This window comes from Physcomitrium patens, chromosome 20 (genome assembly GCF_059467195.1).
Source record: "Physcomitrium patens ecotype Gransden chromosome 20, ASM5946719v1, whole genome shotgun sequence".
NCBI lineage: Eukaryota > Viridiplantae > Streptophyta > Bryopsida > Funariales > Funariaceae > Physcomitrium > Physcomitrium patens.
Genome location: NC_143429.1, coordinates 3493839 through 3505838, shown reverse-complemented (window position 1 = coordinate 3505838; position 12000 = coordinate 3493839). Strand labels below are relative to the sequence as shown.

General features: G+C 39.1%; 1 protein-coding gene across 6 annotated transcripts; it reads left to right on the top strand.

The window, feature by feature from the left end:
* The first annotated feature begins 3224 nt into the window (after positions 1-3224).
* On the top strand, positions 3225-11530 carry LOC112273285 (uncharacterized). 6 transcript variants are annotated; one of them, XM_090245198.1, is made up of 14 exons: positions 3399-3528; positions 4677-4773; positions 4904-4987; positions 5141-5408; positions 5579-5816; positions 6093-6409; positions 6526-6597; positions 6868-7081; positions 7363-7695; positions 7876-8444; positions 8680-9198; positions 9364-9596; positions 9806-9905; positions 10163-11530. In XM_090245198.1, the coding sequence occupies exons 4-14, from the start codon at positions 5274-5276 to the stop codon at positions 10874-10876; spliced, it is 3444 nt and encodes a 1147-aa protein (XP_090101324.1). In that variant the 5' UTR covers positions 3399-3528; positions 4677-4773; positions 4904-4987; positions 5141-5273; the 3' UTR covers positions 10877-11530. The 6 variants fall into 6 exon arrangements, with proteins under 6 accessions (XP_090101325.1, XP_090101324.1, XP_090101323.1 ...); XM_090245196.1 differs by lacking the exon at positions 3399-3528 and adding an exon at positions 3629-4306; XM_090245199.1 differs by lacking the exons at positions 3399-3528; positions 4677-4773 and adding an exon at positions 3225-3345.
* Positions 11531-12000: the final 470 nt, after the last annotated feature.

The window sequence follows — 12000 nt, the reverse complement described above, 5'->3', positions numbered from 1 at the left end:
ATACAGATAAGTTAAAGATATATTTTTAAAATATTGGTTGTATTGTTAGATAAGTTGGATACTTTTATTAAATAAGGTTGGTTTTTATTATTATTCATTTATTTATCATTATTTATTTTTAAATTTTAAGAAAACCAAAATCTTATAAATTTAGTGTATAAAATGTTAATAACACTAATTTACAATTTATTGAAATTTTAATAGAATAATTAAAAATATTTTTTAAAAAAATAACAAAAAAAACATACTATACACATTCTTTATTATTATTATTATTAATTATCTTTCAGAAACAATTTCTTAAAGTAAAATGAGATTTTTATGTATTTTTATGTATTATAGCATATTTCTTGATCAATAATTCAGTATCTTAAAATGATAAAAATTTTAATTTTTTAATTTTTAAGTTTTTTTAATCTAAACTTTTGAAGATATGTCTCACTTAATATTTGAAATATAAAAAATAATGTAGAATTAACTTTATTAGAAATGGAATGACTACCAACTTCTATTAAAATAAATTATATAAATATATTTTAGCATGGTATTACCTTGATTAATTTTATTTATTTTTTACTATAGAGATATTATTAAAATTTCTATATTTAGTTACTTGGTCTAAAATATCACCAATTTCTTTATTATTATTTTTAAATTTTATACTTGGTATACCAAAACTTATTTTAATAAAAAAATTTAAGCCTTATAAATAAATAAAAAAAAATCAAAATTAATTTATAATTTGCTTCAATAAAGTTTGGGTTTTAATTTATACATTAAGGTACTAATGAAGTATTATTAATAAGTGAATTATTAAATTTGGTTAAAATAAAATTAGAGATGAACCTTATTTACAAGATAATCTTATCTCAAAGTATATTTTATACAAAATACCATAACAAGGTTGATAATTAATATGTGTCTATAAATATATATATATATATATATATACAAAGAAAATGATAAAGCAACCCAATTTTATACTAAATTAACCTACATGCTTAAACCATCATTGTACTCTTTTAACCCCGTCTCTATTCCTAGCCATTCTCTTGTTCCTAATTGTTGCCCTCATTCTTGATGTTTCCAATCCCCTACACTTGTCCTTAACAACAGTTGAGAACAAGGATCGATTAGGAACAAGCATGGGGGCTACAAGGGTGCAATGATGGTTGCTTTAATATAAATTTAGGTTGCTTTATCATTTTTCTACAAATATATATATATATATATATATATATATTTATTGTAGTTAAATATCTTTATAAATTTTTACTTAGTTTATGCTTATACTACCTTGTAGATTTCTTCTTATATTATAATTTCTTTTATATGTGTGAATATTTTTTCTTCTATCTAAACATTACCATTATAAAACCATGGTACAAATTTATGCCTTACTAGTAAATTTATTTTGAATTTATATAACTTGCATTATTATTCCATATCATATTTCTATGTTCTTTGGCATTAAGACTAATGTAGATATGTAAAGCAATAAAACTTATTAACTAATTATATCTACATTTTAAAATATCTATTTATTATGCTCTTTGAGCTTAATGTATTTAAGTATTTAAAAAAACCACTAAAATTTAATTCATATGAGAATCTTTAAGCTATTAAGATGCTTATGGTTACAATAATTTATTTGATTTAAAAAAGTAATTGTGCTAAACTTATATTTTAAAGTATAATTATTTTGTTTTATTTTTTATTCTATTTTGGATTTTTTTAAATTATAGACATTCTTTTTATGACATTGATTCTTATAAAGATGTTGCAATATTTGATTTGGAGTAATATATCATTAAGGTGCCTACCTTCAAAGATAGTAAGGGTGGATAGGACTTTAAGCTTGTTGATATTCTTTTACATTATATTATTATCAAGAAATAAATTAAACCTAAATTAATTTAATATTAGTTATTTAATACATAATATTTTTATTGAAAAATAAATAAAAATATTTAATTTGTGTTACCAATATAATTTTCAAAGGTTTGCCTAGTCCATGAGCTCAAATTTCAATTTTGGTGTCATAGCCAACTTGCTAGCACATATGAACACAAATTCAAATAATAGATCATTTGTCTATGTTAGATTTTAGGCACTAATACACCTATTTGTTATAAAGGGTTTTGGTAATTTAAGTAATGTTCTTTGGCCTCAATATAATTTACAATGACATCTAACACAACGATATACAAAACAATCTAGCTTAAATTAGATTAAACCACATACGTGTGCACAAAATTGTGGACATCAATGTGATTTTGTAAGAACTCATCAAACCAACCACTCCCTGGTTTGCAAATAAACCTCAATAGAAATGGGGTTGAAAAGAAAGCATGTTCTGAACAAAACTGAAGTTTGTATCAATTGGTCTGAATGCGGAGAAATGAAAGCTTTTGAAACGGCACATTTCACGGCACCATGTTTGTTTGCAGGTAGAAACACTGATGGTGTTGTGGGTTTTGACTGCAACAGTGACCGTCATAAAGTGAGGCAGCAGTATCAGAGAGCTGAAGAATGCACAAGAGTGGGTACGAGACTATCACGACTATGGTGGGAGAAGATCACCATTGACTGGAACTGGAGTTAAGTCACAACACTTGCGTCGTCCTTCACTCCTCAGTTTACACTGATTGTTGCAAATCTTAATGGCAGAGTTGGAGAGTTAATGCAGCATACGATGCCATCTTCACTTGTACCCAATTGGGCAGAGATCTGATGCCACGAGATGGCAATAGTATGGGATTGGAAACAGGGCCTTGTGCCTCCAGCTGCACTCTCTTTTCTCACTTGGAACAGTGGAACCCTCGGCCAACACAGAAAAACACACTATAAATTTACAAAAAACTGACATTTGATTACTAAGGAACAAAAGAAACTATAACTGCGATGTGTTGACTTGTGTTAAGTAATGGCCGAAAAAAAGAAGAAGAGATATTGCGATTTGATCACATGCAGTGTCTCGAATAGCAACTTTGCAGAGTCTTATTTCATCTCTTCCTCGTCTGGTGCTGGACTTTTGTTTTTTTCTTCGGGACCTGCACCAGCAAATAAAAAGCAACTGACATTTTGTCTGTCTGCTGGGACAGACCTTTTGGAGATGTCGTAAATGAACAGTTTGGTGATTACGTGTCCATTTAAAGAAGTTATGTTGTAGTTGTTTTTGCGTGGAATCGTTTTTCCTCGCCGATTGGATCTTCCCAAAGATTGCAATGCGCTGAGATATGTGAATGCTTGGAAATTGTATCAAGAAGGCGGTGATTTCTTGATTCAATCTCCACTCCAAAGTTTTCCTGCAAGACAACCGGCCCAAACGCTTTTTCACTTCTAGTAACTCACATCACCTCGCTAATTCAAAATATGCTGAACCGGTTGCAACTCCTGGCTCTTTCTTTGCTTTGCAGACAGAAACTCTCTTAGATTTCTATAGCTTTTGGACACCCGAGATCGTAAATATCGCAACCATGTCCTGTTACTATGCCAATGAATTCCATCTTCGCAGCAAGTTCATATGTAATTCTGCTTACTCCTTGAACGTTTCCGTGCTTTATGAGAATTCTGAGGATTGTGGGTTGATGTCTTGGTTTGTCGAGAGGAGGTTAGAGGTTGAGAGGTCGAAGGGTCCTTCCTTGTAACTGTGTGCTGGATCAAGTGAGAGCTTCCGGCGATTTGTTCAAATGCTAGGGGGCGTGTTAAATGGATCGGTTGTGAGGCGGTAGTTTTTGGCACGGAATGCGCCCTGATCGGAGTTGGAAAGTTTGAGAAGTCGCTGGGCAGCATGGGTTTTCTCGTCCTAGAGATAGAAGTCGGTGGAGGGTGTTTTGTCAATCGTGTATTTCGGTTGATGGTGGGTTCACATGAACGGACCCCGCACTCGAAAGCAAGATACTCGTGATGAGGTTCCTTTGGGGAGGAAGAGAGACGCTTGCCACAACTTGATCACGATTGTTTTCGACCCGTGCTCCTGATCTTGGGGTGGGAGTGATCACAACCGAGCAAGTTGCTCAAGACCACCGTGGGAAGCACCTGTCAAATTTAAGAAAAATCTGATGAGGCTAAAATAGTTAGAATTTATCCCAACTTTTATAGTATCCTATTTGTAGATGTAGACTGCACTGCTGCAAGGGCATTCAGTCGGCATCGATTCTTCATCGAATTTCGATCATAGCACACACCAGGAGGTTGACCTTCCTTGAGGCTGCGATACAATTATGTCCGTGGCTCTAATCTAGTTCCTCATCTCTACTGGCAAGTTTGCGTTCCGACCGTTGTGGTGCTTTCGACTCTTTGGGTACCTCTCCTCAGTCATCATTTTAGTCAAAAAGTGCCTCCAGGTGTGGAAGATACAGTAACTAGACAGATTTGGCTTATAGCAAGGGCCCTCAAGGGCTACACTTGGGAAGAGGATGTCTTGGACCGCAAATCCTTGAGCATCTGTGTCCTTCCAGGTGTACTTTGTGCATTTTTCGTTACCATTCAAGTGGTTCCACGATCTAGCGGAGCTAAATTTAGATCGAGTTCATGCATCGAGTTCTTTTACAAAATTTCAGTCTGTCCATCTGTTTTTGGTTCTATTTTTCTAATGAAATATTTGAGCTCTATAATTGGTTCTGGTAACTAGATACGAGAGTTAACTTCCTCCAGGCCACCATTGCCCGCAGGAACCTCTATATACATTTTGGAAAATGTATGAGCGTTTGATTAATTTTTTGGGGATCCAGAGATGGAGGGTCCTCTTCGCCGCCTTGCTTGGTCAATGTGGAGCTCTGAACAAACTTTCTGTCCATTCAGTCGGAATTTTTCGATCAGTACTTCAGTATTCTTGCAAGAGAACAAATGCTGCTTGTTTTAGACTGATCCTTCTCCTGGAAACGCGCTTTTGTCACAGGAGCGAAGGCCAGTTGACGACACGCCCATCTGCTCTGTTCAAGGGCAAGGTTAAGTGACGAATGATTCATTTTCTAGGCATGTGGTTAGTGAACCTCTGCGACTACAATTCGAAAACTTATATTTAAGATATATGTTTGCACGTTTTATAGCAATCACTGTCGCGCAACCAGTCTTCTTCAGTGGCGGCTTCCAAAGTACCTACCAGTCAGTGTGAATATCATTTCACGTTTTTCAGGATTCAAGAATTTCGGTCAACCTCAGGATTACACTGAAGCCATTCCGGATGCAGTGAACCTGGTCGAGAGAATATGGTACAGGATCTATAAATTGTACTCAAGTAAGACAACTTTGAACAATAATTCTCTCCAATGGAGAAGTCCGCCGAGAGGGAAAGCTCAAGACGGAAAAGCTGGCCCTGGAAAAAGAAGTCACACGACAAAATTTCCGCTGCACCAGCGCTTGCTCCCTCCACACTCACCTCCAAATCAAATGACAATCAGCAGGTGTGAAAATCTTGCAATGAAGTGCTGCTACAGATTAATGCGCCAGGGATGTAGGTTTGATTCTTCTTTCTTCAAATGCAAGTAATCTGAAAACTAGAATGTGAGATATTATGGTACTTCGGGTATGGTGATTCACCTCTCGAATGTGATGGACGTGAGAAAAATTCCAGATATGGGAGTATCAGCCTACAGACCTGCCAAGCCATACGCGAAAGACTTTCTCGATGAAGTTCTCAATGCAGCAAGACCGCAATCGAATGGTAACTGATGAGGCCAAGGCTCAGAGATTGCAATCAGAGGAGAGAGCCGAAACTCTCGCGGATAAGCTTTCCAACGCACTTGCTGATATCACCGCAAAAGATAATCTTGTCAAGCAACACGTCAAAGTTGCTGAAGAGGCCGTATCTGGTGTGTTTTCCCTGGTTGTGGGGGGGAACCATATGAGAGTGATTCGTTTCGATTTTCTGTATTTTGTTACTGACAGTGACAAATATGACGTTATTGATCTGGTCCGAAACATCTGATAATTTTGGAACGGCACAGATCAGATTAGCATTGTTACTGGGTGTGGATGAGACGCACAAATGGACAATTGTATCAAACATTGTTTGTTTGTTTTTTTTTTCTCTCAGGCTGGCATTGAATAACCAGACAACGTTGGTGTTTGGTAATCTTGTTTTTCAGGTTGGGAGAAGGCCGAAGCGGAAGCGGTGTCACTGAAAGCACAACTTGATGCAGCTCTTCAAAAGAAACTGGCCACTGAGGGTCGAGTGTGTCACTTGGATGGGGCTTTGAAGGAGTGCATGAAACAGCTGAGGAATATTAGAGAGGAAAATGAACAACGCATTCATGATTTATTGTTGATAAAATCACGAGAATTTGACAAATTCCGATCGGAAATGGAAGCAGAGCTCGCAGAATCTTCTCATCTTCTGGCTCAGAACCTTTCTGAGCTCGTGAAATCAAGAGCAGAAGTTTCCGCTCTTGGTCATGCCTTACAGGTGAGAGCTTCAGCGCATGTTGTTTTGTAATCTAAAGCACAGCACATCGTGTGGCATGATATCAGCGCTCAATTGTATTAGAAAACTAAATACATACGTCTGTCTGAGACGTTCAGGAACGTTCGAAAAGTATAGCTGCGATTCGTGAGGACAAAAGACTTGCCGAGGCCGAGATAAAAGCATTCCAGGTATGAGTTGAAAATATTCGAACAAATTTTTGACTCACTGAATGGTTCAATAATTCACATCCTTCATCTCTTTTTAGAGGAAGACCTCATTGGTGTTTTGGCAGCCCTGTATTACCGCACATCTAAGATTTGCTGAAACTAGTTGATATTATTATTGGAGATGTCAATCCTTACCTGAGTTAACGAAGTTGAATACTTGAAACACGGTAGAAATAACTTGCGCTTACATCCTTTTCGAATGATCATAGATTTGTAATGTGCTTAATTTAGGTGATGCTGGAGACGACGGTGAAGGAAAATTCGCAACCTAAGCACGAGGTACATGTCCTCAACAAAGAGCTCGATATCCGCAGCCAAGAGCGCGAATACGAACGTAAGGCGGTGGACATGGCATCTAAACAACATCTGGAAAGTGTGAAGAAAATTGCCAAGCTTGAGGAAGAATGCAATCGTCTTCGTCTCTTAGTACGCAAAAAACTTCCAGGTATCTCTTCTACCTCTTGTCACCTCAAAAGCTTTCGCTTGCACACTTGTAACGATGTACAGATAGAACCAATGAGCTGAACTGATCGACAAAGTTATAGCAGCTTAGAAGAGAATTTAGTAACTACATGTGTGGTGTGCCCGGAGTGAACATGTCACAATAGTGATATTGGTTGAGTTTAACATGTCTTCAAGTTTGTGACGGAGAAATGCATTGAACATCAGATTTTCATTTTGAGACATCAGACGTTGATATGTGGCTGGTTTGATTGCCCTCTGCAGGTCCAAGAGCAATTCAAAGAATGAGGATGGAAAATGAGGGTGTGTCTAAGGAGCCAGCTGATAGGAGGCGCAGGTCTATGAGCCGTAGTGGTAGTCAATCGGATCTGTCAGTTGCAAGCAACACTATGCAAGAGAATGAACTGGATGGGCGAACTTACGAGGCACAAATGCTGGCTGAGCGAGTGGTGGCCATGGAAGAAGAGATAAACATGCTGAAGGAAGCCCTCACACAAAGAAATGCAGAGCTTGAGTCTGCTCGTCTCATGAGCTCAAAAGCCACAACCCATCTCTCCGTTGTAGAGAAAGAACTCAAAAGGGCTAAACAGAAAAATGGTGCGGGTTCCGTTTCTCAAAATAAATTTCTTTGTTGAGGGCTATTTAATGCTCAGCTTATCAATCTACAGGATTGGTATCTCATTTGTTTTAGGGAAGATTTTCGCAAGTTGAAAGCAGATGTGACGATGTCCCTCTTTAACGTCCGTAGACATATAATAATCCTTGACATCCTTGCAGATGCGTCAGATAGCGCCAGTGTACCACCCAACGGCTTCTCCGAGTTTACGAGAAAGATGAGAGGTTCATTATCTGATAGTCCGAGTGACTCAGTCAAAGCAAGAGACTTTGAGAAGTTTGAGCTCATGGATGACTTTGCGGAGATGGAGCGTCTCGCCATGAGTGCGACCCTGACAGAAACGCAAAGTACTATGCCAACGACGCCGATGGACTTGGTTCAGAACTTGGAGGATACCTTGAAGGCCAAAATCCAAGACTTACGAGTTGCCGACCAGATGTATCAGGACCTGAGGACGAGGTTGAAAGAAACTGAAATGGAACTCAATGTTCTTCGTTCCCGGAACACAAAGGAGACCTCCATGATTGGTTTGCAAGAACAGTTGGCTCTATTTTCCAAGCGGGAGCGAAGAAGAAGTGGCAGCCAGTCGACGAGACTCTCTGGCTACTCGTTGAAAGATATTTTGGGGAGGGCTAAGAGAAATGAAGATGCGAGAACAACTTCAGAGGCCAGCTCGTTAGAAGGGACGATGCGTGACGAACAAGCCTCCATTTCAGATGCTGAGTCGAAGGTTTAAGATTTTCTAGCTACATATACTATGCAAGATCTTCGTGAATGAGTACATGGATTTTGACGAAAATCACTTGTTTGTTGTCATGCGCGGCACTCGCTATTTGTAAATATTAATAAGATGTTAAGGAATCACCATCAGAACTTTTATTGTTTTAATTGTAACAACTGCCCGGTATCAATTATTTCTTCTTCAATTGTTGATGTATGGTTCTTATGATGTGTCCTGTTTGCAGGCTGACAGCCCTCATTTGGAGCTTGCAATCGCAGTTCGCAAGATTTTCCATTCGGTCGAAATGCTTTATCAGGCAACTGGGTACAGTTGCACCCCATCTGTCATGAGCCTGCCGAAATTGATAACTAATGAAATCTCACTACGATATGAGTGGCGAAATCCTGGGTTGAAGACTATTTTGCGTAATCTGGCGCATGTGAGCAACATGTTGTTGCAAGGACAAACTGATTTCATTGATTTTATAGTGGAGGTGGGAACAGTCTTGGATTATATTGTGTCCTTAAAGCCGCTGGGAAGCTGCACTTCTCCTATAAAAGGTGAAATCTCACGGGAATCAGCTAATAAAGATCTAAAGTTTTCGAGGGATCTTTCGGTAAGCACAAATGGGGATGTTGGGCGCCTCGAGTCGGAGAAGGCGGACATCTCTACCCAGTTGGAAATAAGTAATGAACACGTTGGATCTCTAAAACTGCCACAAGAAGAAGACCCAGTGCTCACTCACAAAGTTCCGCAACTTCAAGTACAGACAGATCCTGTAACATCTCCCCTAATGTTTACATGCATGAAAGTCTCTGTTTTGTTGTCAATCGCACAGTTCCTTCCAGAATCACAACAAAAATGACAAGCAATGTGCATGCTTTTCTAGTGATATGTCCTATAATTTGCAGGGCATGTTTCATTACAGATTTTATTACAGCAAGGCAATGATCCTGAAACCCCCCAAACCAAGGAAGATGATATGATTGAAGAAGAGCTAATGGCGCTATCATCTCCGAATCCTGCACTCCGAGCTGCAAGTGGAGAGCTCACAAGATTGCGGGATAGAGTGGCTGGTTTGGAAAGGGAGCTTCAAGGAGAACGACAGCGTAACCAAGGCATTGCTACGAAGACAGGGGACGTGCAACATCAACTTCAAAGGTGAAGGTTCTAGCCACTTAAGTGTGCGGCGTGTTGGATGAGCTTGTACTCAGCGCCTTTAATGACATCTGTCTCTGTGCCTTAATATTCCATATTGGAGTTAACAAACGAATGGATTTGTTGCGGGTCAAATGCGGCTAAACCACAAAGAACGCTCCCTCTAAAGTACTTGTACAGACACAAAATTTTATAAGCTTCAACTTTTGCAGGCAAGGCAACGCCGTCAGCAGGGAAATGTCTGGTGGATCACATGGGGATCTGTCCAGTCACTCGACCTCCGAAGAAGATGAAGATTCTAAGCCTAAAAAGGTACCTCTTTTTCACACCCATTTTGGCGATGACAGTTTATAAATGAATCCACGAAGTTGGGTTAGATACAAGAACTTGAAAGGTGTAGATGAAGCCAAATACAATATACGAACAACGAATGTGAAGACAACGGGGGATAAGGTAGCCTTGATCAACCCTTAGTTACATTATCCCGAAGTATAATTGTATTAACTTGGGGTCGAGTTGCTGCTTGGAGCACGATATTTCCTCAATTTGCAATCATCTTTATTTTGCAGCTATTAGTTAATCACCCGATGAAGCACGAGCCTCCAAAACGCGACACCCAAGCAGCAGCCTTGGCCGAGTGCCAGAGAACCATTCTAGCATTAGGGAAGCAGCTCAAAGGCATCGAGACAGGCTACCATGCTCTAGAAGAAAGAGATACGTCTCCAAAAGTTGCACATTCTCCCCGACCCATTGAAAAAACGACCCAAAACGTGGAGCTTCTTCTCCGGCAATCAGAACCAACAGAAGACGTTGAAGCTCCACCAATCGATCCTGACAAAACTTACAATCTCCAAACGCCGGGGGTTCAGGATCAAGGCAACCAGTGGGTTAGCCCCAGCCCACGATGGGCCCACCGAGGCTCCAGTCCTATAACAAGCCGCATGTCAAACTCTGGTGTGATATATTCCCCTTTCATGCGCGCTAGCGATGCTGACTTCTACAATCGTGGAAATCAAAAAGGCAATGGACCTGAAAGAGAAAGAGGACAACATACACCACGAGGCTCCTCGCCGGCACGATCAGAGATTCACAACCAGGAAGCAGGGTCTGGACCGGGATCCCCTGCCCGATCTCCCGCAATCACACCCTGGTCCTTGAGAAGTCGCCTCAAGGATGCATTCGGTGTTGCACAAGGGGATTCAGTCGCTTCGGCAGAAAAGATGCGAAGTAGTTCCAGCTTCAGCAGGTTTTACTCGAAGAGCAAAAGTGGGAGCATGAGCTGATCTTGTGGATAAGACAAAGTGTCACAACTCAGGCTTTATTATGGCGACTTTTCTCCATCTAAACGAAGTCCAATACCGCGAATCAAATCGTCAGCTGCAGGAAGCAATACACATAGTTCCTTGCAAGACATTGGCAGCTCATCCTCAAAGGTTGTTGTCTGGTTTAACCTGCTTTTCCATGCATTGATTGGTGTTTCACAATGGTGTGATGGAGGAGATTTAGGAGCTTACAAGTTAAGAACTGCTTTGACAGGAAGCTGAAGTTGGGTACTTCCACACATCAACTGATTTCATGGTGTTGGAAGTAATTGGTTTGGTATACTGCGCCTGCTGCGCAAAAGCATCTTGAGTTGTAGGTAGCTGCATGAACTTCCAATTTAGTGGTGTGCCCATGCAATCCAGACTTTAGAACACAAAAACCACTAGATCCGGTTCTTCAGTTGTTGTCGTGATGTAATTAAGAGAAAGGTGTTTTCAACACCCCCTTTTGAGGTGCACTGGGCCCCTCGGCTCGATCAGTTCAGTGGACCAATCCTTGGTAAGTAGTAGGTAGTATCTGAAGGTAAACTCGTCAATAAGTTTGTTTGCTACATTTAGATATTCACTTGATCATTGAGTTATCAATCATCTTCGAAACCTCTTTTCCTTACTGAATTCTCCGGCTTCGCATTGCTGAGACAAGTTGTGAAGAAAAATGTTGTTTTGACAGTCTTTTAGGGTGGTCTAATATGTTCCTTTGGATCCCTAAAAGAATAAAATGTATAAACTCTAGTCTTAAAAATGGAGTTACAATTAGAACTGGGGTCATGATGTGCGTATTCAGAGCATTTTGATTAATACAGGTTTGTACAAGACATTAGTTTTGTTGAAAAGGTTGTTAGCTTTCTAGAATCGATTGAGATCCTTGGTTGCAGAGAATTGTGGTAGTTATTTGTAATTAAGATTCCATTATTATCATTATTAATACAAGCAATGTATGTCCTTGTTTTGATTTAGAAGTAAAATTATAAAGCAAGTTATTGATGTATAATAATTTATAATACAATAATGTATCACAATGTAACCAACAATTACACCAACAAATTCAATCAATACCAAACTAGATAAAATGAAATAATTATAAA